This window comes from Musca autumnalis, unplaced genomic scaffold (genome assembly GCF_047663935.1).
Source record: "Musca autumnalis isolate F117 unplaced genomic scaffold, ASM4766393v1 scaffold_3, whole genome shotgun sequence".
In the NCBI taxonomy this organism is placed as follows: domain Eukaryota; kingdom Metazoa; phylum Arthropoda; class Insecta; order Diptera; family Muscidae; genus Musca; species Musca autumnalis.
In genome coordinates, this window is record NW_027411866.1 from 247,882,959 (window position 1) to 247,907,918 (window position 24,960).

Here is a 24,960-nt window from a genome sequence, read left to right on the forward strand (position 1 = left end):
TTGTCTTGTGTTTGGCAACCTACCCATATGTTGTCTTTATCAACACTTATTGTCTATATTATACGTAGCATTTATATCGAAATTATTTGAAAAAAGCAAATGGGAATTTTTTACAAACAACGTAAATTTTTTTTTTGAAACAAAAAAATTTTCAAAGTAAAAAATGTTTCTCGAAACAATTTTTCTTGTGAAGAAAAAACATTCGCCAAATGTTCGAAAACGATATCGTTTTTAAACTTTTGACGAACAAAAGAACAACGTGCTTGTGTACACCCGAAAAACATTTGCCAATCCTTCGAATGTGATATCGTTTTCGAATGTTGTGCCGAACATTCGAATAATATCCGCACTTGGTATGGGGGGTATGTACATGAATTGCTTAATAATCTGTAATCTTTGTGTAAGAAAAAGTGTATAGAAATTATACAAAGTACTTATATCTATACTATTTTCTAGAAGAAGAAGATTTTCTAGACAATATCGCCCATTTGGGACCTTTGTCTATTCCTTTAGAAAGAAACACATAAAAATAATTTACCTCTTTTTACGCATTTTCATATTGACAAAGAAGCAGAAAGCAAAAAAAAAAAAAAAACGTTAAATACCTATCTCCAGACTTTGATGTATGAGGAGAAGAGGTCAATGCTCCTCTACATTGTCTACAAACAAAATATCGATTGAAAATGTGTTGTTTTGCATTTTTTCAGGGAGTGTTGACCGGCAAAATTGTAAAGTAAAGAAACAAAATTTCACAAATGGTGTTTTTGTTGTTTTTTTGCTTATGTTTATGTTTGCTAAAATGTGTTATATGAGAGGGGAAATTGGGGCTTTGGGAATTGCTTCAGTTCCCCTTTCAAAGAAATTTGAAAAATAGGCAATAGTTTTTGGGGGATACACAGAGGATTCGTGAATAGAAAGGAACAGAAAATGCCTTAGGGATAGAAGAATGTGTTAAGATAAATATATTAAATATTTATGTTTATCTATAGGCTTTGTTATATTATGTACAAAGCCTATAAGTATAGCTATTTCTCATTTTAATATTTATCTTGTACCTATATTTATTGTCATAAATTGATGATATTTAATTAGATTGCGTCAATCACAAAATTCGAATACCATTTTGTAGGTATTGGACAAAATTAATTTGTTTATCAAAATTCGAACTGTACAGTTCAATGTACTTGAGAGGTATAAAATTAAATTGCTGGCCACACTCCAAACAAAAATTGACTAACTGCAGGTGACGACAATGCAAATATAATCTATTATCTATGATTATTAATGGGGAAATTATATTATGCGACGTACGTTAACCCAGTACACATTATCAGGTACATACAAATTTCGCACCTATTCTACAAAAGGGTAGTAACTCAAAATGTTGTATTTTTCAGTAGAGACAAAACACTGTTGATACACAAGTAATGACTCTGAAGACATGACGAGTGACAAATCGGTATCTTTCGACGAAAGAGTGTATAAAATAATGAAATAAAACATCAGCCCCCCTATTCTGTAACTTTTTAACAACTTTACTCATTGTTTATTTTACAACAATTTCATTTGTTTGTTTTGTAGTTGTAACAAAAACAAAAGAAATTTTAACAACTTTTCAATCGATAAAAGTTACAGAATAGGCCTACTGTAGTGCTATTCTCTAACTCATTTTTAAAGTTACCGACAATTGTCGGTAAAATTAAAATGTTTATAATTTCGGTAATTACCGATGTTTTTCGGTAAGTTAGGTCATTGTTTATTTTACAACAATTTCATTTGTTTGTTTTGTAGTTGTAACAAAAACAAAAGAAATTTTAACAACTTTTCAATCGATAAAAGTTACAGAATAGGCCTACTGTAGTGCTATTCTCTAACTCATTTTTAAAGTTACCGACAATTGTCGGTAAAATTAAAATGTTTATAATTTCGGTAATTACCGATGTTTTTCGGTAAGTTAGGTCCGAATAAAGGGCTGCGGTATAGTTCACCGATAGCAGCGTTGTCAACTTTTATTTGAAAGAAAGGGTGCTTCTATAGACCATTTCTGAAAGAAAGGGGGCTTCTATAGACCCTTTCTGAAAGAAATTGTGCTTCTGTAGACCCTTTCTGAAAGAAAGGGTGCTTCTATGGACCCTTTCTGAAAGAAAGGTTGTTTCTATAGACCCTTTCTGAAAGAAATTGTGCTTCTATAGACCCTTTCTGAAAAAATTGTGCTTCTATAGACCCTTTCTGAAAGAAATTGTGCTTCTATAGACCCTTTCTGAAAGAAAGGGTGCTTCTATAAAACCTTTCTGAAAGAAAGGGTGCTTCTATAAAACCTTTCTGAAAGAAAGGGTGCTTCTATAAAACCTTTCTGAAAGAAAGGGTGCTTCTATAAAACCTTTCTGAAAGAAAGGGTGCTTCTATAAAACCTTTCTGAAAGAAAGGGTGCTTCTATAAAACCTTTCTGAAAGAAAGGGTGCTTCTATAAAACCTTTCTGAAAGAAAGGGTGCTTCTATAAAACCTTTCTGAAAGAAAGGGTGCTTCTATAAAACCTTTCTGAAAGAAAGGGTGCTTCTATAAAACCTTTCTGAAAGAAAGGGTGCTTCTATAAAACCTTTCTGAAAGAAAGGGTGCTTCTATAAAACCTTTCTGAAAGAAAGGGTGCTTCTATAAAACCTTTCTGAAAGAAAGGGTGCTTCTATAAAACCTTTCTGAAAGAAATTGTGCTTCTATAGACCCTTTCTGGAAGAAAGGGTGCTTCTATAGACCCTTTCTGAAAGAATGGGTGCTTCTATAGACCCTTTCTGAAAGAATGGGTGCTTCTATAGACCCTTTCTGAAAGAAAGGCTGCTTCTATAGACTTTTTCTGAAAAAAAGGGTGCATCTATAGACTTTTTCTGAAAGAATGGGTGCATCTATAGACCCTTTCAGAAAGAAAGGGTGCTTCTATAGACCCTTTCTTAAAGAAAGGATGCTTCTATAGACCCTTTGTGAAAGAAAGGGTGCATCTATAGACCGTTTCAGAAAGAAAGGGTGCTTCTATAGACCCTTTCTTAAAGAAAGGATGCTTCTATAGACCCTTTGTGAAAGAAAGGGTGCATCTATAGACCGTTTCAGAAAGAAAGGGTGCTTCTATAGACCCTTTCTTAAAGAAAGGATGCTTCTATAGACCCTTTATGAAAGGAAGGGTGCTTCTATAGACCCTTTGTGAAAGGAAGGGTGCTTCTATAGACCCTTTCTTAAGGAAAGGATGCTTCTATAGACTTTTTCTAAAAGAAAGGGTGCTTCTATAGACACTTTCTGAAAGAAAAGGTGCTTCTATAGACACTTTCTGAAAGAAAAGGTGCTTCTATAGACCCTTTCTGATAGTAAGGGTGCTTCTATAAACCCTTTCTGATAGTAAGGGTGCTTCTATAGACCCTTTCTGATAGAAAGGGTGCTTCTATAGACCCTTTCTGATAGAAAGGGTGCTTCTATAGACCCTTTCTGAAAGAAAGGGTGCTTCTATAGACCCTTTCTGATAGAAAGGGTGCTTCTATAAACCCTTTCTGATAGAAAGGGTGCTTCTATAGACCCTTTCTGATAGAAAAGGGTGCTTCTATAGACCCTTTCTGAAAGAAAGGGTGCTTCTATAGACCCTTTCTGAAAGATCGGTTCTGGATAACCACCCTCATATGCTGCCCTGTAAAGTAAAAAGAGGTTTTACTTGTTAACTTTTCATGTCATTTCAACTACCATAACCTCCCTCGTAGAAAACTTACGAGGCGGAAAAAGTAACACCTTAAGGCCTGCGTACATAAGCTGCTTTGCCTGATTGCCTTGCTTACCTGCTTCATTTCTGACGTAATAAAAATAATAGAATAAAGACGAAATTTCGAACTGGGTTGCCATCAGTTGGAAATTGGGTCGGCCTTCTTTGTTCTTTTATTTTTTTATTGAAGCAGCAAAGCAAGGCAATCAGGCAAAGCAGCTTATGTACGCAGGCCTTTATTGTTGTTGTTAGTCAAAGTAAGAACACGCTAAATCCATATCAAATACAAAAAAAATCTTCATTTATTATTACTAACTTTGTTGGTTTCGTTTGCATGGGCGAGCAGTGAGCGTGGTGGGTCTAATGTGGCGCCGCTGCTTGGGAGAAAACATTCTAATTCTCATATGAGTACCCCAAAACGATGACGACAATTACGTCAAAATATGCACAAACAACATATCGACGCTGTATTTAATGGAAATCAAAAATGCTCCAATTTCCACGTCGTCTCCACCGCAACGCCGCAAAAAACATGTCAATCGCGCCACAATTTCTCATGAAAAAAACACCGACCGAACGCTAAACAAACATTTCTCCTATTTGTTTTTTGTTTTCTCAGCTATTGTATTTTTTGTTTTTATTTCCCACACAAACAAACAAAAAATCCGCTCGGCCAGAGTCCCAGAGACCCTCATTTCGGTTTTCAAAACAAATTTGTTGTTCAGTCAATCAGCAAGCGAACAGTATTCAGTATTACTTCGTGTTGGAGCCCAGAGATAAAAAGATTGTGTCAAACGATAGAAACAAAGCAAACACCGACAAAAAGGTTTTTTTTTTTGAAAATTTAAAAAGTTTTAATAATTTGCAAATTTTCCGTTGAGATTTGTTAAAACGTTACACGCGCGTGTGTTTGTGTGCTCTAAAAATAATTTATAAAATGTATAAAAATTGTGCAAAATAATAGAAGAGAATACAATTTATTACAAGTGCATTATGCAATTTTGTTGGTCGTCAAAAGACAATTGCCATTTTGTCGGCATCTAAGAAAACTGCGAAAAATGCATTTTAATGTGTTGTGACATTGCAATGACAAGGACTCCAGTCCAGTGTTGAATCCCAAAACACGTTTGAAATCATTTGCATACCTCCTTCACCATAACCAATTTCTCCACCTCCCACCAACGAACCAATCGGTCTTTCCACCCAGAAATGACAAGTAAATTACTTTGTAGCAATTTTTTCTTCCCCTCGAAAATCCAAGACGCATTTAACATCATCCGACACTTTGTTTGAGTTTTTTAAATGCCTGCCTTTGATAGATAAAACTCGTCGCTGTCGTTCGTGGCAGATAAAAATTGTGATTATCATAAATTGTTTGTTAAAATAATTAAAAAAAATTTGATTGCATTTAAGAAGAAAATAAGAAAGAAAGACAAAACAATAACAAACGAGGAAGAACAAGAGTTTATATGACAATGATTCATTTTACTCGCATTCTCTTGGTTAAGTTCTCTCCCACTCGGTGTTTTGTTTACAACAGAGATGGGAATGTTTCATTGACAAGAAATTATTAAAGGAAATGCCGGTCTTTCTACATATAGCCGGTGTTAGAAAAATTTGACTGTAGATTATTTAGAACAGATAATTGATTAATTAAGAATATGTTTTGTACAATATATTATTTTAATATATAAAGTCGAAAATATGGCAAAAAAACTTTAAAACGTTCCACTGCAATAATGTAATGCCATATCGCACCTGTTCAACAAAAGGGTAGCAACTCAAAATTTTTAAATTTTCACTTTTCTTATAATAACTATTGTTGACCTTTGGACTAGTTTTCATCTGTTTTAACTATATTCGGCTCGAGGTCATGTAAAATAAAAACAAAATGTTGTTTTTAAGTTTTCAGATTTTTATTTTGCCTATATTTTAATCGTAATCTACGAACATCATCAGGGCGTTTGAGTTGTTCTTCTTTATTAGCAGCACATTACATGTCTTGCTCTTTTTTGAGTCAGAATTCAACTGATGCCCTGATTACGAAAATATAAAAAAAAATTTACCGGCGGTCATAACCGTAATCCGATTATTTGAACCGAAATTATGGGTAAAAAACCGGATATATAACCGGGTATTATGAACCGGGTATCAAATGAAAGCTTAAAATCAGGGATGCCAACTGTTCCGAGGTAAGAATCGCTACAGCCACATACGCATCATAGGTCTGTAGCGATTTTTACCTTACAACAGTTGACATTCCTGCTAAAACAGTGGTTTTTGTACGTCAAAAATCACCACAAGTAGCGGAAAAACCACCAACTTGGCACCCCTGCTTAAAATATCACCTTTTTATTGATTTATTTTCTGTTAAGATGCTAAACCCGGGTTGGGAGTTAGAGAAAAAATTGTATTTTTACTAAATTTTTTGCTTAAAAATTCTAAGGAAAAAAACTTACAATTTTAAAGAAACTGTTGTCCGCGTAGCTTAAATTTGCACCTCTTCATAGGAGAAAGTCTTAAATCCCCGGCCGAAGGCCGTCCACTTAAGAAAACTTAAAAGGTTAAAGAAACTTTTGCCCGCGAACCCAAAATTTGCTCTAGAATTGTAACCGGTTTATATACAGCTGGAAATATTACATTTCTGAATAGGTGTTTTCCTATGCTTTGATACCCATATCGGTCCAGAAAAGTTTCGATTAAAATAATGGGATAACCGGTTATGACCGCCGGCAATATTTTATGTTTTCGTAATCAAGGCATCGAGATCTATCTCTGGTGAAAATTTCAAATCGATCGGACCATTATAGTCAAATTAGGAATGTTCCAAAATTGATACCTCGCGAAGTCCTACATACACATCAACCGCTATGCGACGATCGTTTCGTTAACGTTAATGTTGTTGTTGCTTAGACAATTTTCGTCATTTGGAGCTCCTATTTATACATCCAAGGTTGCAAATTTGCATTTCAAATTGCAGCTTTTTAATTCCAAAGACGAGTCGTTTGTCCCTCCTTTTCTAGAAATCAATTTTTCAATATTACATCATATTACAGTCGATAGCTTTTTTCCATCGTAGACTGTAAGTATGTCTTTCACATCGAAAAATTTTAAGTGGATTGTGGTTCAGAACGCTAAGACGTCAGCACCATTGTCTGTCAGTTGGCAACGACCCAGGTTCGAATCCCAGCTAGGCTCAGCTGAATTTTTATTTTTAAGTTTTGCCTTGATGTTTTTAGTTTTCAAGATTTTTTATTTTAAACTAACAGATTGATTTTTAATGACAACTTTTTACGGAAGTCGAATTCTGCCGCTTATTGTACAGTGTCCAACAAATGTCTTCGTAATCCTGATAATACATTATTTATTAGTGATAATCAGCAGTTTGCAAAATTGTTTTATATTTGGCTATTCAAAATAGTCAGGCTTAATCCTATAGACGTTGTTTTAATATTTATTAAAAAAACTTTAATTTATTATAGGGAACAATTTGGGAAGACTGCAATTTTCAATAAGAAACTTTTTATACCCAAGTGTCAATAGTCCGCTCAAATAGATATGTACGAGTCTAAACTCGAACAATTTCACTTTCAAACAAAACCAAATCTCTCCCACTGCGTTCGTTTGGTCTAACGAAAAACACATAATTAATTTGTTGGTATTGCTTATTACAGCAATAAACCACACTTTCGACGGTGCCTGGTCTCACAATTAGGAGGGTTGGCGTTTTTTAGAAGTCGTCATCCCAATAAAAAAAAAAACGCCAACCCTCCGGCTTGTCAAGTTTCTAAGGGCCATATCTCTAGATTTTTCGAGCACCGGGAACCCCAAATACCTAATTTTAGGTAATTCGCTGAGCTAAATTGGGCTGTACCGTCATATGGGGGCTATACCACAACGTGGGCCAATTTTCTACAATTTTTACAGTGTTTTATTTAACTTGCTTTGATGTCCGTTTTGTTCAAATTTAGTAACTCATTTTAGCACAGTTCCAGTTGACCAATCGAACTGAAACTTTGCACACTTTTCACATGATTTAATAAGAAAGGTTAGCCAAAGCTTTATGTCAATTTAAATTTTTTCATTCGAGTATTCCTAAAACTTCAAAACAATAAACACAAACTGTGTATGTGTGTGTGGTGTTTGAATAAAATGCCAAACAATATTAAAAACAATCGAATTCAATGATTTTTAAAATTGTTTTTGGAACATTTGTATGGAAATAATTCGTCAGGTTATCATTGAAACAAACATTTTATCATATCCACAACTTGATTATGCGGAGAAACATTGGTCCTTCATTTATTTTTCGCGATTTTTATAAAATGCTCAAAATTGGTGTTGTAAACAAACCCACTTGTTGCTTAATTTTGAAGTTTTAGGAATTCAGGAAAAACAAGGGTTCTATAGATTTTTTTCATTTAAATCTACCTCTTTACTTATACCATGCACTTTTCAGATTTGGATGACAATATATGCATATCAAACCAAAACCAATATGGGTAAATATTTTCCTATAGCCCCCACACAGCGTTACCACCCGATTTCAGATGTTTTGAGGATTTTGTCTTCATGTTTGTCCGAATTGGCTGTAACTTGGCATTTGGAGCTACATTTTCGGCCTAAATTGACTTTAATTTGGTTATGGACTTCTCAGTGATCAAAAAATTTATTTACTAAAATATTAAAAGTAAAAAATAATAAAAAATTAAGTTTCAGTGTTTTTACAGTGCTTATTTAATTTGCTTTGGTGTCCGTTCAGTTCAAATCTAGTAACGCATTTTCCACACACTTGCAGTTGACCAATCGAAGTAAACTTTTGCACACTTTTCAGATTTGGATGGCAATACATGAATATGAAACCAAAACCAATATGGGCCCATTTTTTTCTTATAGCCCCCATACAGCGGTAGCACCCGATTTAAGGTATTTTAAGGATTCTGTCATCATGTTTATGCCAAATTGGCTGTACAGAAACTTCCTCACCAAAAATGTTGGACATAGGTCAAGGTTTTGGTATAGCCTCCATATGGCGGTACCACCCGATTTCAGGTATTTTGAGGATTTTATTTTCATTTTCAACCCTAATTGGCTGAAACTTGGCATTTGGAGTTCGCGATAGTACAGAAACTTCCCCACCAAAAATTATGGGCATAAGTCCAGATTTTTGTATAGCCCTTATATAACGGTACCACACGATTTAAGGCATTTTAAAGTTTTTATCTACATTTTCGGCCTAAATTGGCTATAATTTTGTTATGAGGTTCTCAGTGGTCAAAAAAATAATTACTGAAAAGTTAAAAATAAAAACTTATTAAAAAAATTAAGTTACAGTGTTTTATTTATAAATGCATTTAAAACTAGAGAATAATTTTTCATGACGGAATATCTCAAATAATACGCTTGCGTTTGAATTAAAAATTTTGACAATATTAAACAGCAAACGTTTTATTTGAGAAATTCCATCATAAAAAATATTTTCTAGTTTTAAATAATATAAATAAAACACTGTAACTTAATATTTTTATTTATTTTTTGATAAACAAGTTTTTAACCACTGTGAAACATAAATGCCAAAGGACATCCAATCTTGGCCGAAAATGTAGATAATATTTAAAAACATTTAATCGTATGAGAGCTATACCAAAATATGGACCTATATTGAACATTTTTGGTCGAATGTCGAATTATAGAAGGTTCGGTTAAAAATGTAGCAAAAATACTCAAAATAGGTACCTGGACCTACGTTGTCAATTTAAGATGGGAAAGTGTCAAATTACGCGCTGTTCAGTCAAAAATGTGGCTAAAACTCAAAATACCTAAAATTGGTAGGTACCGATGTGGTGCTATACCAAAATGTGCACCTTTGCCAATAATTTTTGGTGAAGAAGTCTTGTGACCACTGGGATTCTTAAATATCAAATCGCAGGTAGCGGTCAAAAAATATAGCTAAATTCTCAAAGTACCGAAAATCGGAAGGTACAAATGTTTACGTCAATGTAAATAAAAGAAAAAAAGAGGAGAAATAAAAAGGCAGCATTTTCGTTTTTGTAATTTGTTTGACTAGAAATCAAATGGTTTTTATTGAGTAAATAAATAAAGGCCTGCGTACATAAGCTGCTCTGCCTGATTGCCTTGCTTTCCTGCTTCATTTTTGACATAATAAAAATAAAAGAATAAAGAAGGCCGATGAAATTTCGAACTGAGTTGCCCTTTTCTTTCTTATTCTTTTATCAGAAGTAACCAAGGTAAGCAGGCAAGGCAGCTTATGTACGCACGCCTTAAAGGCCTGGGTATATAAGCTGCCTCGTCTGGTTGCCTTGCTTTCCTGCTTCATTTCTGACATAATAAAAATAAAAGAATAAAGAAGGCCGAGCAAATTTCGAACTGGGTTACCCTTTTCTTTTTTATTCTTTTATCAGAAGCAAGCAAGGTAAGCAGGCGAGGCAGCTTACGTACCCAGGCCTTAAAGGCCTGAACTTTTTTGGGGGAGGTACTTGAAGAAATGGACCGATATGCCTTTTCTTCGAACTTAAGCTATGTTTGGACAAAATATTACGAAGGCAAAATTTTGGACCGAATCGGCAGATCCATTCTGGAGTTATATTGCGCTTCAACCACTACACACGGTGTCATAGGTTTTTTTTTGCACCTTTCAGGCTATTTTCTCAGGAAGAAACTACTTGCCCCTGATGAAACTTGTACCGTCGTATGGGAGGCAGCGAGTACAACTTGTTACAACAAAAATCAAATGAAGTAAGAGTATTTTTTCAATCAGAAATAAAGGGATTGAAATATAAGAATACACCTACATATATTACCCTCCAAAGTTTTCGGTACTTCTAAAAGAAGGCCCAATTGCAGGAAAACTATACATTTCAGAGAAAAAAGTTATTCTTTAAAAAAATGCTTAAAATACCATTTTCATACAAAATTTTAAGTTTCTCGCAAGACAATTCCCGGCGCTATGTGGGTTAAATCATTTCAGTTCTACCACCGCCTGACTCTAGAAGTAATACGTTCCCCTTTATTTAGTTATAGAAGGCCATTCAAGATTAGTCTTCATAAGTTTTCATAGATTGTTAAATAAAAAAATAATTTTTTTCGTAAATATTTGTTCCTAATTTCGTCACGAAAAACATTCAAATGGCACCATTGCATTTCTAGATTTCTTTGCACTTAACTGCCAGTTTATAAATTGCACACTAATTATAATAAACATTAGCAGACGAAAACGAATTGCCCACCACTCAAATAGTGTCATCGAAAGTGAACATCGACACCCACACGGTGACATAGAAAAAACTGTTCCTTGCAATCATATGTAGTTTTGAAAAAAAATGTATATATTTATATTTTTACTGGCTGGCCACTGGCGTACACAGATCTATTTAACAAAGGGTTAAATGATGGGAGGAAGGAAAGTGTCAATCAATTTTTAGAGGGAGGGAGTGATCCATATTTACCAGTCAGTGTCCACCTCTTTTAGTGTTCGTTTTCATAATTTCCACTTCGCGCCGTGGTGACATAAATCTTTACACGTTCGCCATAATTACCTGCATAATTAGATCTATCATGATATTCATTTTTGTCATTTTTTGTTGTTGTTGCTCAAAATCGTGGATTTTATTTTTATTTTGTTTACATACACTTTGTTGTCTTTGCTATATCTCGGCCATATCAATTAAGATGATTCATTTTATTTGTCATGCAAATGCGACGGGTTAATGCGATTGTCAAGGATGGGCATTTTGAGGAAGGGGACAAGTAAAAATTATGTTTTTTTTTCTAACAGCAGTCGCAATGTGCCAAGACAGTAGAAATCCTCCTTAATCAGGTTACTTATAAAGGGACCAAAAGCGGCTTTCTATAAATTCAAGACTTTCAAAACAGTTACATTAAAAAAGAACACATCTTAAGATGGTTCCATAGATAGATGACCTCTATACCAAGAACACCACTGGAGGATTTTTCAAAGGGTTGTTCTGGGTTGTTCTGTACAATATAACCTCCTAAAGGGAAGCTCTTGATAGAGAGCTATAGATAGAATACTTCGTAAAGTCGTCTTCTATAGATAGAATACCTCACAAAGGGGGTTATATAGATAGAAGACCTCCCTTCTATACGTAGAAGTCTGCCCCATAGAAACATACCAAAGAAGTTTTCTATACGTAGAAGACCCTCCAAAGAAGTCTTCTATAAATAGAAGACTTCCCAAAGGAGTCTATTGTACATAGAATTCCTCCGAGGAGAGTCTTCTGCAGATAGAAGGCCTACGAAAGAAGTCTTTTATGTATAGAAGCCTCCCAACGGGGTCTTCTATAGCTGGAAGTCCTCCCAAAGGGTTTTTCTATATATAGAAGACCACCCAATAGAAGGGGTCTTCTATAAAGGGGTTTTCTACAGATAGAAGAACTCGCAAAGGGGTCTTCTATAGATACAAGAACTCGTAAGGGGGTTTTCTACAGATAGAAGAACTCGCAAAGGGGTCTTCTATAAATAGAAGACCTCGTAAAGGGGTCTTCTATAAATAGAAGACCTAGTAAAGGGGTTTTCTATAGATAAAATACCTAGTAAAGGGGTAGATGGAAGACCTCGTAAAGGGGTCTTCTATAGATAGAAGAACTCGCAAAAGGGTCTTCCATAGATACAAGAACTCGTAAGAAGGTTTTCTACAGAGAGAAGAACTCGCAAAGGGGTCTTCTATAGATAGAAGACTTAGTAAAGGGGTCTTCTATAGATAGAAGACCACGTAAAGGGGTCTTCTATAGATAGAAGACCACGTAAAGGGGTCTTCTATAGATAGGAGAACTCGTAAAGGGGCCTTCTATAGATAGAAGACCTCGTGAAGGGGCCTTCTATAGATAGAAGACCTCGTAAAGGGGATCACTATAGATTGAAGACCTCGTAAAGGGGCCTTCTATAGATAGAAGACTTAGTAAAGGGGTCTTCTATATATAGAAGACCTCGTAAAGGGGCCTGCTATAGATAGAATACCTCGTAAAGGGGACTTCTATAGATTGAAGACCTCGTAAAGGGGCCTTCTATAGATAGAAGACCTCGTAAAGGTGTCTTCTATAGGTAGAAGACCTATTAAAGGGGTCCTCTATAGATAGAAGACCTCGTAAAGGGGTCTTCTATAGATAAAAGACCTAGTAAAGGGGTCTCCTATTTATAGAAGACCTCGTAAAGGGGTTTTCTACAGATAGAAGAACTCGCAAATGGGTCTTCTATAGATACAAGAAATCGTAAGGAGGTTTTCTACAGATAGAAGAACTCGCAAAGGGGTCTTCTATAGATAGAAGACCTCGTAAAGGGGTCTTCTATAGATAGAAGACTTCGTAAAGGGGTCTTCTATAGATAGAAGATCTAGTAAAAGGGTCTTCTACAGATAGAAGACCTCGCATAGAGAAGACCTCGTAAAGGGGTGTTCTATAGATAGAATACCTCGTAAAGGGGTCTTCTATAGATTGAAGACCTCGTAAAGGGGTCTTCCATAGATAGAAGACCTAGTAGATAGAGGTAAAGGTGTCTTCTATAGATAGGAGACCTATTAAAGGGGTACTCTATAGATAGAAGACCTCGTAAAGGGGTCTTCTATAGATAGAAGACCTAGTAAAAGGTGTCTTCTATAGATAGGAGACCTATTAAAGGGGTACTCTATAGATAGAAGACCTCGTAAAGGGGTCTTCTATAGATAGAAGACCTAGTAAAAGGGTCTTCTACAGATAGAAGACCTCGTATAGAGGTCTTCTTGTATAGATAGAAGACTCCTTAAAGGGGTCTTCTATAGATAGAAGACCTCGTAAAGGGGTCTTCTATAGATCGAAGACCTCATAAAGGGGTTTTCTATAGATCGAAGACCTCATAAAGGGGTCTTCTATAGATAAAGTACCTCAAGGGGGTCTTCTATAGATAGAAGATCTCCTAAAGTAGACTTCTACAGATTGAAGACCTTCCAAAGGAGGCTCCTGTGAATAGAGAACTTTCCAAAGGATTTTTTCTATAAATTGAAGACATCCCGAAAAGGTATTCTAGAAATAGAAGACCTCCAAAGGGGTTCTATGGATAGAAAAACCTCCCAAATCCAGAAAGAGCTCCCCGAGGAGTCTTCTACAGATAGAAGATTAAGGTCTTCCAGAAATGAAAGACCTCCCAAGGGTAGATAGAAGTCCTCCCAAAGGAGTATTCTGGAGATAAAAGTCACTCTAAGGGGTTTTCTATAGTTAGAAGACCACATACCCTAAAGGCGTATTTAAATGGAGACAGAATATCCGTTTCATGTTAAGGAGTCTTCTTTACGGGGTCTTATATATAAAAAGGATCTTTTACAAGGTCTTTCGTATATGGTGGGACCCTTCATTAGGTCTTCTAACTATAGTGGACCCTTTCGAAGAGTTTTCATCTATAGAAGGTACCTTCAGGAGGTCCTTTATCTATACAAGACCCATTTACAAGTTCTTGTAGACAGAATATCTACTGCAAGATTTGGTTTGTGACATAGTATTTCCATCTCTGGCTGTGATTTTCCAATGATCAGAAAAACAAAATATTTACTCGTATTACGACGTACATACGACAGCCCAGTGGCCCGATTTAAGTGTGATGCACTTTTATTGTTGGCTAAATGTTAATTTCAAAATTCCTCAAAAGATGTTTATTGAAAACATATGTACATATGTATACATACATATATAATGTACTTTATATAACATAAAAAATATATATTACAAAATAAAATTAAATATACATATATGAAAAGTACAAAGTATTTAATTTAATAGGCTTTTCTTTAATATTTGACAATCAACTGCAGTCGCGTTCTCTCGGTGGCATTTCAATTAGAAGAAAAATAAGGAAAATTGTTTGTTTGTTTGGTGGGCGCAGGTTAATGATTCTTTGTTGCGATAAATAAAACGGCAATGAGAAAAACAAAGAAATTGGTTATTGGTGTGGAATGAAATACTAGAGTTATGATGGAAGGACAAAGAACCCTCCTTCAGAAATTGTAATTTGGTTTTTCTCTTTTTTTTAATTTCGACAAATGTCATTTTGGGATTGGTTCTGGATGGACTGCATTCGTTGTTTGCCTAAAGTGTCATTAATATCTCACCTTCAATTTTGTGTAATTCCTATAGTGCCACAAAACTGACAAAATAAACAAAGTTAAACAAAGAAATTAAATAAACAACAAAACAAACAGACACATTTTTTGTGTGTTTATCATCAATAAAGAAAGAAAACAAAACAAAGCCGCAGAAGAAACAAGGAGCAGCTATGAGTTCGCGTGGCGTTTTAATTGCAACCGATTCCATTGATTCAATGGACATTCAAGTCATGGATCCTTATATTGCCCGTTCACCAAAAACACCACCGTTACATCTGAACATCAGCAGCAGTGAAGATATTGGCTTTCCCATCAGCGGTCCCAATACTGCCAATCGTAGTGGCTCTGCTACACCTTGTCTGCTGGTGTGCAAATGTTTTAGCGATCTAAAGCTATCAAAGTGTGCCTGTAAACCCGTTCAAGGTTGGTATTTGTAATTTATTATTAAGTTGTCAATTTGAAAGAATGATAGGGAAAAGAAAGGGAAAGGGTGTCATGAAATTGCAGTACACTGTTCCAATTTTCAATTTTATTTCTTGGAATATGAATATGTTTATAGAGATATTAAAATAATTGCTAATTACAAGGTCTTCTATCTTTTGAAGACCCCTTTACTAGGTCTTTTATCTATAGAAGACCCCTTTACGAGGTCTTTTATCTATAGAAGACCCGTTTTACGAGGTCTTCTATCTACAGAAAACCCCTTTACTAGGTCTTCTATCTATAGAAGACCCCTTTACGAGGTCTACTATCTATAGAAGTCCCCTTTACGAGGTCTTCTATCTATAGGAGACCCCTTTACGAGGTCTTCTATCTATAGAAGACCCCTTTACGAGGTATTCTATCTATAGAAAACACATCTGCGAGTTCTTCTATCTGTAGAAAACCCCTTTACGAGGTCTTCTATCTATAGAATACCCCTTTACTAGGTCTTTTATCTATAGAAGACCCCTTTACGAGGTCTTTTATCTATAGAAGACCCGTTTTACGAGGTCTTCTATCTACAGGAAACCCCTTTACTAGGTCTTCTATCTATAGAAGACCCCTTTACGAGGTCTTCTCTCTATGAAGACCCCTTTACGAGCTCTTCTATCTATAGAAGATCATTTAACGAGGTCTTTTATTTATAGAAGACCCCTTTACGAAGTCTTCTATATATAGAAGACCCCTTTACGAAGTCTTCTATCTATAGAAAAGCCCTTTACGAGGTCTTCTTTCTATAGAAGCCTCCTTTACGAGGTCTTCCATATAAAGAAGACCCCTTTACGAGGTCTTCTATCTACATAAGATCTCTTTACAAGGTCTTCTATCTATAGAAGACCCCTCTATGAGGTCTTCCATCTATAGAAGACCCCTTTACGAGGTCTTCTATCTATAGGAGACCCCTTTACGAGGTCTTCTATCTATAGAAGACCCCTTTACGAGGTCTTCTATCTATAGAAGACCTCTTTGCGAGATATTCTGTCTATAGAAGACCCCTTTACGAGGTATTCTATCTATAGAAAACACCTCTGCGAGTTCTTCTATCTGTAGAAAACCCCTTTACGAGGTCTTCTATCTATAGAAGACCCCTTTACTAGGTCTTTTATCTATAGAAGACCCCTTTACGAGGTCTTTTATCTATAGAAGACCCGTTTTACGAGGTCTTCTATCTACGGAAAACCCCTTTACTAGGTCTTCTATCTATAGAAGACCCCTTTACGAGGTCTACTATCTATAGAAGTCCCCTTTACGAGGTCTTCTATCTATCGGAGACCCCTTTATGAGGTCTTCTATCTATAGAAGACCCCTTTACGAGGTTTTCTATCTATAGAATACACCTTTACTAGGTTTTCTATCTATAGAAGATCCCTTTACGAGGTCTTCTATCTATGAAGACCCCTTTACGAGCTCTTCTATCTATAGAAGACCCCTTTACGAGGTCTTTTATTTATAGAAGACCCCTTTACGAAGCCTTCTATCTATAGAAGACCCCTTTACGAAGTCTTCTATCTATAAAAAAGCCCTTTACGAGGTCTTCTATATCTAGAAGGCCCCTTAACGAGGTCTTCTATCTATAGAAGACCTCTATACGAGGTCTTCTTTCTATAGAAGCCTCCTTTACGAGGTCTTCCATATAAAGAAGACCCCTTTACGAGGTCTTCTATCTACATAAGACCTCTTTACAAGGTCTTCTATCTATAGAAGACCCCTCTATGAGGTCTTCTATCTATAGAAGACCCCTTTACGAGGTCTTCTATCTATAGAAGACCCCTTTACGAGGTCTTCTATCTATAGAAGACCCCTTTACGAGGTCTTATTTTTATAGAAGACACCTTTACGAGGTCTTCTTTCTATAGACGCCTCCTTTACGAGGTCTTCTATATAAAGAAGACCCCTTTATGAGGTATGTTATTTAAAGAAGACCCATTTATGAGGACTTCTATATAAAGAACACCTCTTTGCGAGATCTTCTATCTAAATAAGTGCCTTTTACGAGGTCTTCTATCTAATGAAGACCCCTTTACGAGGTCGTTTATATAGAGAATATCCCTTTTATTAGGTCCTCTAAATATAAAAGACACATTTACAGGGTCTTCTATCCACATAAAACCCATCTTCGAGGTATCCTATCTATAGGTGTCACGTTTAAGAGGTCTTCTACCTAGAGATGACTCGTTACGAGGTCTTCTATCTGTAGAAGACCCCTTTAATATGTATTTTGTATATATAAGACCCCTTTACGAGGTCGTCTATCTATAGAAGACGCCTTTAGGAGGTCTTCTACCTATAAAAGACCCCTTTACGAGGTATTCTATATACAAAAGATCCCTTTGAGATGCCTCCTACCTATGGAAGACACATTTACGAGGTCTTCTACACATAGAAGACAATTTTACGAGGCCTCCTATCTATAGAAGACCCCTTAACGAGATCGTTTGTGTTGAGAAGACCCCTTTACGAGGTCTTCTAACTTTAAAATACACGTTTACAGAGTCTTCTATCTACAGAAGACCCCTCTACAAGATGGTCTATATATATAAGACCCCTTTACAAGGTCTTTTATCAATAGAAGAACCCTTTACGAGATCGTCTATCTATAGAAGACGCCTTTAGGAGGTCTTCTACCTATTAAATACCCCTTTAAGAGGTGTTCTATATACAGAAGATCCCTTTGAGAGGCCTCCTACCTATAGAAGACACATTTACGAGGTCTTCTACCCATAGAAGACATTTTTACGAGGACTTCTAACTACATATAGAAGACCCCTTTAGGAGGTCTTCTAACATTAAAAAAAAAAAGAGCAAGTGAGCATACATTTCAATGTGTTTTACATTGAAATTTACACTCCCTTGCTCTCAGTAAGCGCCCACTGGTGCATGTGTTTTTTTTTTGTAGCTTTTGGGTTTGTATTTGTTTGCACCCAAACATATATTTGTATGCAGGACCCAAACATATGTTATGTTTGGAACTACTTGCAAACAAATATATGTTTGATGCAAAATATGTTTGGGACATATGTTAGAACGGCTTTTTTCCTGTGTGTATTTATGGATGACCACTTTACGAGACCGTTTATCTATAGGAGACACCTTTAGGAGCTCTTCTATCTATAACAGAGTCCTTTAGTAGGTTTTCTAAACATAGAAGACCATTTTGTCTATAAAAGAGCCCATCTGTTGAAGACCCCTTTACTGGGTCTTCTTCTACTAAACATATACTCGTAAGATGACAACTTAACGAAGTCATCTATTTATGAGACGTCCATAAGGAGATCTTCTGAACATTTTTTGCTGTTCTGTAAGTTACATAGGAAATCTTTTTTCAGTGTAAATATGAGACGTTCTTATTTCGTATAGTGTCCCAATTAGGATGTGGTGCACAATATCGAAAACCCATTTTTAAAAAGAGCCGTTTTTTCAAATTGTTTCCCATTTTCCTCCCTTGGAATGAGTCAAAGCCAACATAACTGCTATAAAAAATACAATAACAACTACGTAATGCTGTGGCCAAATATTTATCTAAGAATTTATCATTATTTGTTCGTTGCATGACCGCGACATACCTAAAATTTGCTTACAATTTACACACCACAATTCCCCACAAAATTAATGGCAATCGTCGGTAAGCGTCATTAAACGAACGAATGAATTAAAGAGAGCGAAAAAAACTTAAGAAAATAAAATGACGTCTAAATAGAATTTTAAATATCTACCAAAATATAACAAAAGGCGCTTTTACGTTTGTTTGAATTTCAAATGCATTTTATGGGTATTTCTGAAAGCGTTTTTTCACTTGAGTAGCGTGGACGGGGAAAAGCAAATCTAAAAATTTCATTGAATCAATAAACACTTGAAAAAAAAACGACTAAAGTGCAAGTGTGTATATTTAGAAATAATTAAATATCATCTAACCAAGCCAGGTTGATCTCTAGACCCCTAATTAAAAAAATAATCTAACTACATCACTGTTCAGTACTATATATCATCCCCATTCATATCTTTTATTTGTAAAAATAACACAATAATTATTAATACAAATAATAAATTACCCATTACCCTGTTGAGTTCGCAGCGCCAACTTTTCTTCATAATCAATCATATGAATGTCTCAATTAAACAGCTGGCGGGCCTAAACTTTCGTTTGAGGATAAATATTTAGTCTGTTTAAAATTAAACATAGTAGACATGCTGTTATGTGTGACGTGCTAATTGGTCGATAAACAACCACACTGATTGTTATTGATTAGTCCCAAAAAAATAAAAACGTGGTCGCTCTTTTTCTATGAGGTGGATGTTATCAAAAATAAATAAAATGTTAACTGATAAAAAGAGTGACTATAAATAACTTTGGTTGGCTGTTGGCTTTATATAAAGATAATAAATCTCATTTCGTAATCTCTTGGAATTATATGTACTTAGGTTAAGTTATACGTACATGACAATGTGTGCTTAGTAAACATTTATAATTTAAGACAAGTGTACAAAAATTATGCCATCAATCTGTATGTCTAGTAAATGTTTCAATTTTTGAGATCTTCTAAATATAGAAACCCCTCTATGAAGTCTTTTAGAAGATACCATTACTAGGTATTCTATGTGAAGAAGAAACATTTACGAAGATTTTTTATAAATGGAAGACCACTTACAAGGTCTTGTTTCTATAGAATACACCTTTAGAAGGTGTTCTATATAAAGAAGAGCCTTTTACGACGTCATATATCTCAAGAATAACACTTCCCGAGACCCTTTATCTGTAGAAGATTCTTTTACGAAGCCTTCTTTCTATAAAGGACGCCTTTAAGATGTATTTTATTTATAGAAAACCCTTTTAGAAGTTGTTACATCTATAAATGTCCCGGTAGTAGATCTTCTATCTATAGAATACCCTTTTACCAGTCTTCCATATTTAGATGACCTCTTTTCGAGGTTTTTTATCTATAGGATTTACAAGGAAGCCTTCTATCCTTTTAGGATACCTTCGTCAGGTCTTACATCTATAGATGAGACCTTTACGAAGTCTTCTACCTGAAAACATACCCCCCACATACTACCCCTTGTATACTATTTGGATGCCCTCTACATATAGAAACCCCTCTTAGAGGTCTTCTAGAAGATGTACCTGTACATAGGAGATCTATCTATAGAGGGCCTCTTTACTAGGCCTTCCATCTATACAAGGCTCCTTTACGTGGCCTATCGATAGATGACTTTAAGAACTTTTTACATTTATAAAAGAACCTTTTATAAAGTCTTCTATCTATAGAAGACCCCCTCACGAGGTCTCTTACGAGGCCTTCTATGTATAGGTAAGTCCTTTAAAATTGTTCCTATCTATAGATATACCAGGTCTTCCGTATATAGAAGTCCCCTTTACTAGGACTTTTATGTACAGAAGAGCTTTACGAAGTCTTTAATTTATTGAAGTGCCTTTTAAGAAATCATCTATGTACAGAAAAGCACTTTACGGGGTTTTCTATCTATAGACGACTCTTTTTTGTAATTTTTTCTATCTATAGAAGTCTTCTATACGGATAAAGATCTTTTAGGAGGTCTTTCATTTATAGAAGATCCCTTTACGGGGACCGCGTTACACGATCTTCTATGTGTTTAGAAGACTCCTTTATGAGGTCTATCCAAAAAACACCCCTTTACGGGGTTTTCTATTTATGGGAAGTCCCTCTAAGAGGTCTTCTAACTATAGAAGACCCCTTTACGAGGTATTATTTCAATAGAAAACCCGTTTACGAGATCGTTTGTTTTGTTTATAGATTTTGTATCTATGGAAGATCTTTTTACGAAGTATTTTATCTATGGAATACCCATTTAGGAGGTCTTCTATATATAAAGGCCATTGTCGAGGTCTTCTATCTATAGAAGAGGTCTTCTATCCACAAAATACCCCTTTGGTGTCTATATACACAGAATGTCTATTTACGAGCTTTTCTATCCATAGAGGTCATCTATCTAAAATAATTCTTTTGGAAGAGTTATATCTATAGAAGTCCCCTTTATGAGGTTGACTATCTCTTTATAGATAAGCCATTTGCGAGATCTTCTCTCTAGAGAAGACCCCCTACGATGTTTTCTATACAGAGAAGAAACGTTTAGGAGAGCTTTTATCCGTAAAATACCCCTTTACGAGGACTACTGTCTGTAGAAGAACCCTTTCTGAGTATATCTTTCTGCGTAAGACTCCTGTACGATATCTTAAGTCCATAGGATATGTCCATTAAGATACATTCGCATTAACTAGCGAAGAAAACTGAGTACCATTGGAAAGCTTATCGAGATAGCTATCCCCTGCGCTAATAAAATCTTTAAAAAGTATTGCCCGATAAACCCTGCAATAAGGATAATTATTTGGACCACATACCTTTTAGGAAAATTATGCCGGGACAACACGGGTACCATTGGAAAGCTTATCGAGATAGCTATCCCCTGCGCTACTAAAATCTTCAAAAAATATTGCCCGATGTCGGAATATTTACTTTTTTTGGGATAAACCCTGCAACAAGGATAATTATTTTGACCACAGATCATTTTAGGAAAATTCTGCCGGGGCAACATGGGTACCATTGGAAAGCTTATCGAGAGTGCTATGCCCTGCCATAATAAAATCTTAAAAAATATTGCCGATGTCCCGATATTTACTGTTTTTGGGATAAACCCTGCAATAAGGATAATTATTTTAACCACAGATTCTTTTAGGAAAATTCTGCCGGCACAACATGGGTACCATTGGAAAGCTTAACGAGAGTGCTATCCCCTGCCATAATAAAATCTTAAAGAAATATTGCCCGATGTCCCGATATTTACTGTTTTTGGGATAAACCCTGCAACAAGGATAATTATTTTGACCACAGATCATTTTAGGAAAATTCTGCCGGGGCAACATGGGTAACATTGGAAAGCTTATCGAGATAGCTATCCCTGCGATAATAGAATCTTTAAAAAATATTGTCCGATGTCGCGATATTTACTGTTTTTGGGATAAACCCTGCAATAAGGATAATTATTTGGACCACAGGTCCTTTTAGGAAAATTCTGCCGGGGCAACATGAAAATATTAAATTCCAATTTCAAGTTAGCCTCAGCAGTGCTCTGTTAAGTTCTTAGCAGATATCTGTTAATTCCTTAACATTAGTATTTTAAGGGTTCGCGTCTTTGCTAAATTTACATTTTCCAATTTGAAATCCAATTTATCTTCACACACATCCCTTGAAGCCATTTCCTTCGCATTTTAACTTCGCTAATTCGAATTCCTCGATAATTCGTATAAAATTGCCAGTCCCTTGGATTACGAATTATCGAGGCTCTACTGTAGAAGGTAAATACCACAACCTAATGTCTTCTACTTACATGAAGCCCCATTTAGAAGGCATTATATCTATAAAAGGTTTCTTTAATAGACTTGTAGTGTATAGAAGAGTCGATTAGGATGAAATCAGGCGTTTTTCATATCTACTAATGTCGTCATCCTCTGCAACTACATTAAAGGGAGGAGATAACTATACTGGGGTTTCGATCCCATCAACCGATGTCGCAAATGCACCAATTGGGGACAGTCTTATAATTGATCGGAACTCTTAAATCATACGGGTTTAGACTTGCAAATTTTCTGTCAAGAACTGGTCACTGGTAGACTTTTTGTCTTTGCACACCCACGACATTTCTGCGAAGATCTGCAGTGGTGATTCACTTCCACTTTCCCTGATAGTCATTGGATAGATGTTGTTGGTTTTTCCTCTTAGTTGCTATCACAGGCGGGTCAATGTAACGCCTGCTCACATTTGTAGCTTTAGGGCTGCGTCGCCCAAGAATTTCCCTCAATGTTTTAATATGTGTGTATGTATGAGTGAAGATGATGTTTATTGTTTGTTTTCATTCACCTACACTGTAAATGAGAGAGAGAAGCAAATGCAAAAACAATTCAGAAGGCGCCCTCACTATACTGTCTTTGCAAAGAAGCGCGTCCCTGCTTTAGGGGACGGTTTCTTTCTGTCCATTATCACGTTCTTGATCCTAATAAAGGATTTGAAAGATGTCGCAACCTAGTGGAGTTTTCGACTTATTTGGATTCGTCCCCGTTTTAAGGGAGTCTGGAATGCAGCAGCATCCTCCTCCATCAGTTGTTTCACTTTCTTTATTCTATTGAAGGATTTGGGAAGTGGAATATCTAAGTAGCTATGTCACAGATTTTTTAAGAAGTCTAGGACTTAGCTGCATTAATAGAAAATTTGTCTTTAGACGTGAGAGGTGCAAGCTTTTACGTTGCATGTCCTTGGCTTTAGACAGGACAGCTGATAGTGGATCTAAGAATAAGACGGTAGAAGCCAGTCGAGTTGTTTATATCCGATGATCGGTTCTGTCTATAGGTTTTACAAAGCATCCTCTGTTCCGTCCACAAAAATAACTTGAAGGGGACTAAGGAGATGCAGTTCGACACTTACCATATATATGACGACTATTAGCCTGACTTCGGCAGTCCTCTATGTTCAAAGTTATTCCGTACATTGTCTGAATTTGGCAATATGACATTAACTGCAAAGTATCGGAAGATCTGCGGGCCAATGCAAACGTTGAATGGACGTTGCATAAACCTATAAATGTATCGATATCAGCATAGTTACCTTGAAATCAATTTCTTGCACATTGGTGATGTGACATGACACATGTCAATTCCATAATATTATCAACTTTACCTCCACCTAACGTACAGTCTGTTGGTCATGATATTTCGTTTACTATGAGTTTACACCAGACTGTTTGTCTTCAAGTACAACTCTGATTTACTAACATATACATGTATTTGTCGGCTGTCTTCCAGCTGTCCATCATTTTTTCACAGACAGTCGGGTTAACAAATTTTGGACATTTTAGTGAAAAAGAAGTGAGATGATAATTCAAATGTGTTGAAAACAAAAGTACAAAAACAAAATATGTGAATGGAGAACGAAAAGGAAACGATGATTTTCATTCATAATTTTACAACTGTTTTTGCTGTTCTCTGGACGCCTACGTCACACAGGCAAGTTTTAGTTTTGACAATCAATACATGAACTCAACTGTCCTGTCATGTGTGAACGCAGGGTTAAATTCGAGTTTCTGGGCAAAAAGAAATATTGCACTATGCAACACTGAAAATGCAAACAATTTCTAGTATACATTTTTCGAAAGTACATATTGAGACTATAAAAACCCTAGTAGGATTTTGTCCTGTCAGCTCCAGTTCGGATTTTATGGCCTCATCTTAACTAAAACTACAGTTTTTTTTGAACAGACCACTTAAGGAAAACTCCATCTAGGGCATCAAAATCTAAAAAATATAGAAAATTTTACATAATTGCTGAAATTCTGGTCAGTGTCGGCTAAACTATTGGGAGTTGAACCAAGTAACCAGCAATTCTAAAATGCCTACTTCATGTTTCAGCGGTATTTTGCATCATATCTTTTACAACACACACAGTTCACACCAACAGTTTATTCTCGTATTTCGGATTTCACTACTTTATTGACATTTTTATTAAATCGTCGTTGATAAATATACTGAAAACAACGTGATAAAAGCATTTTACAACAATGTCCTGAAAAGTTGTGTATAACATTCCAGGGAATATTTTTCCAAAAGGAAATATT

The 24,960-nt window shown here is 35.7% G+C and overlaps 1 protein-coding gene across 41 annotated transcripts in view; it reads left to right on the top strand.

The window, feature by feature from the left end:
- AMPdeam (AMP deaminase) overlaps positions 1–24,960 on the top strand; it is an 87,062-nt gene that overhangs the window by 14,873 nt on the left and 47,229 nt on the right. The window contains exons 1-2 of one of the 41 annotated variants that reach the window (XM_073977686.1): positions 3,985–4,560; positions 14,873–15,264. The exons of 34 other annotated variants lie outside the window; for them this stretch is intronic. In XM_073977686.1, the coding sequence (XP_073833787.1) occupies positions 15,012–15,264 (253 nt within the window). In that variant the 5' untranslated portion in view covers positions 3,985–4,560; positions 14,873–15,011. Of the gene's footprint in view, positions 1–3,984; positions 4,674–14,528; positions 14,743–14,830; positions 15,265–24,960 lie in introns of those variants that run through there. 6 more of the 41 variants (XM_073977685.1, XM_073977680.1, XM_073977681.1 and 3 more) reach the window with 6 other exon arrangements.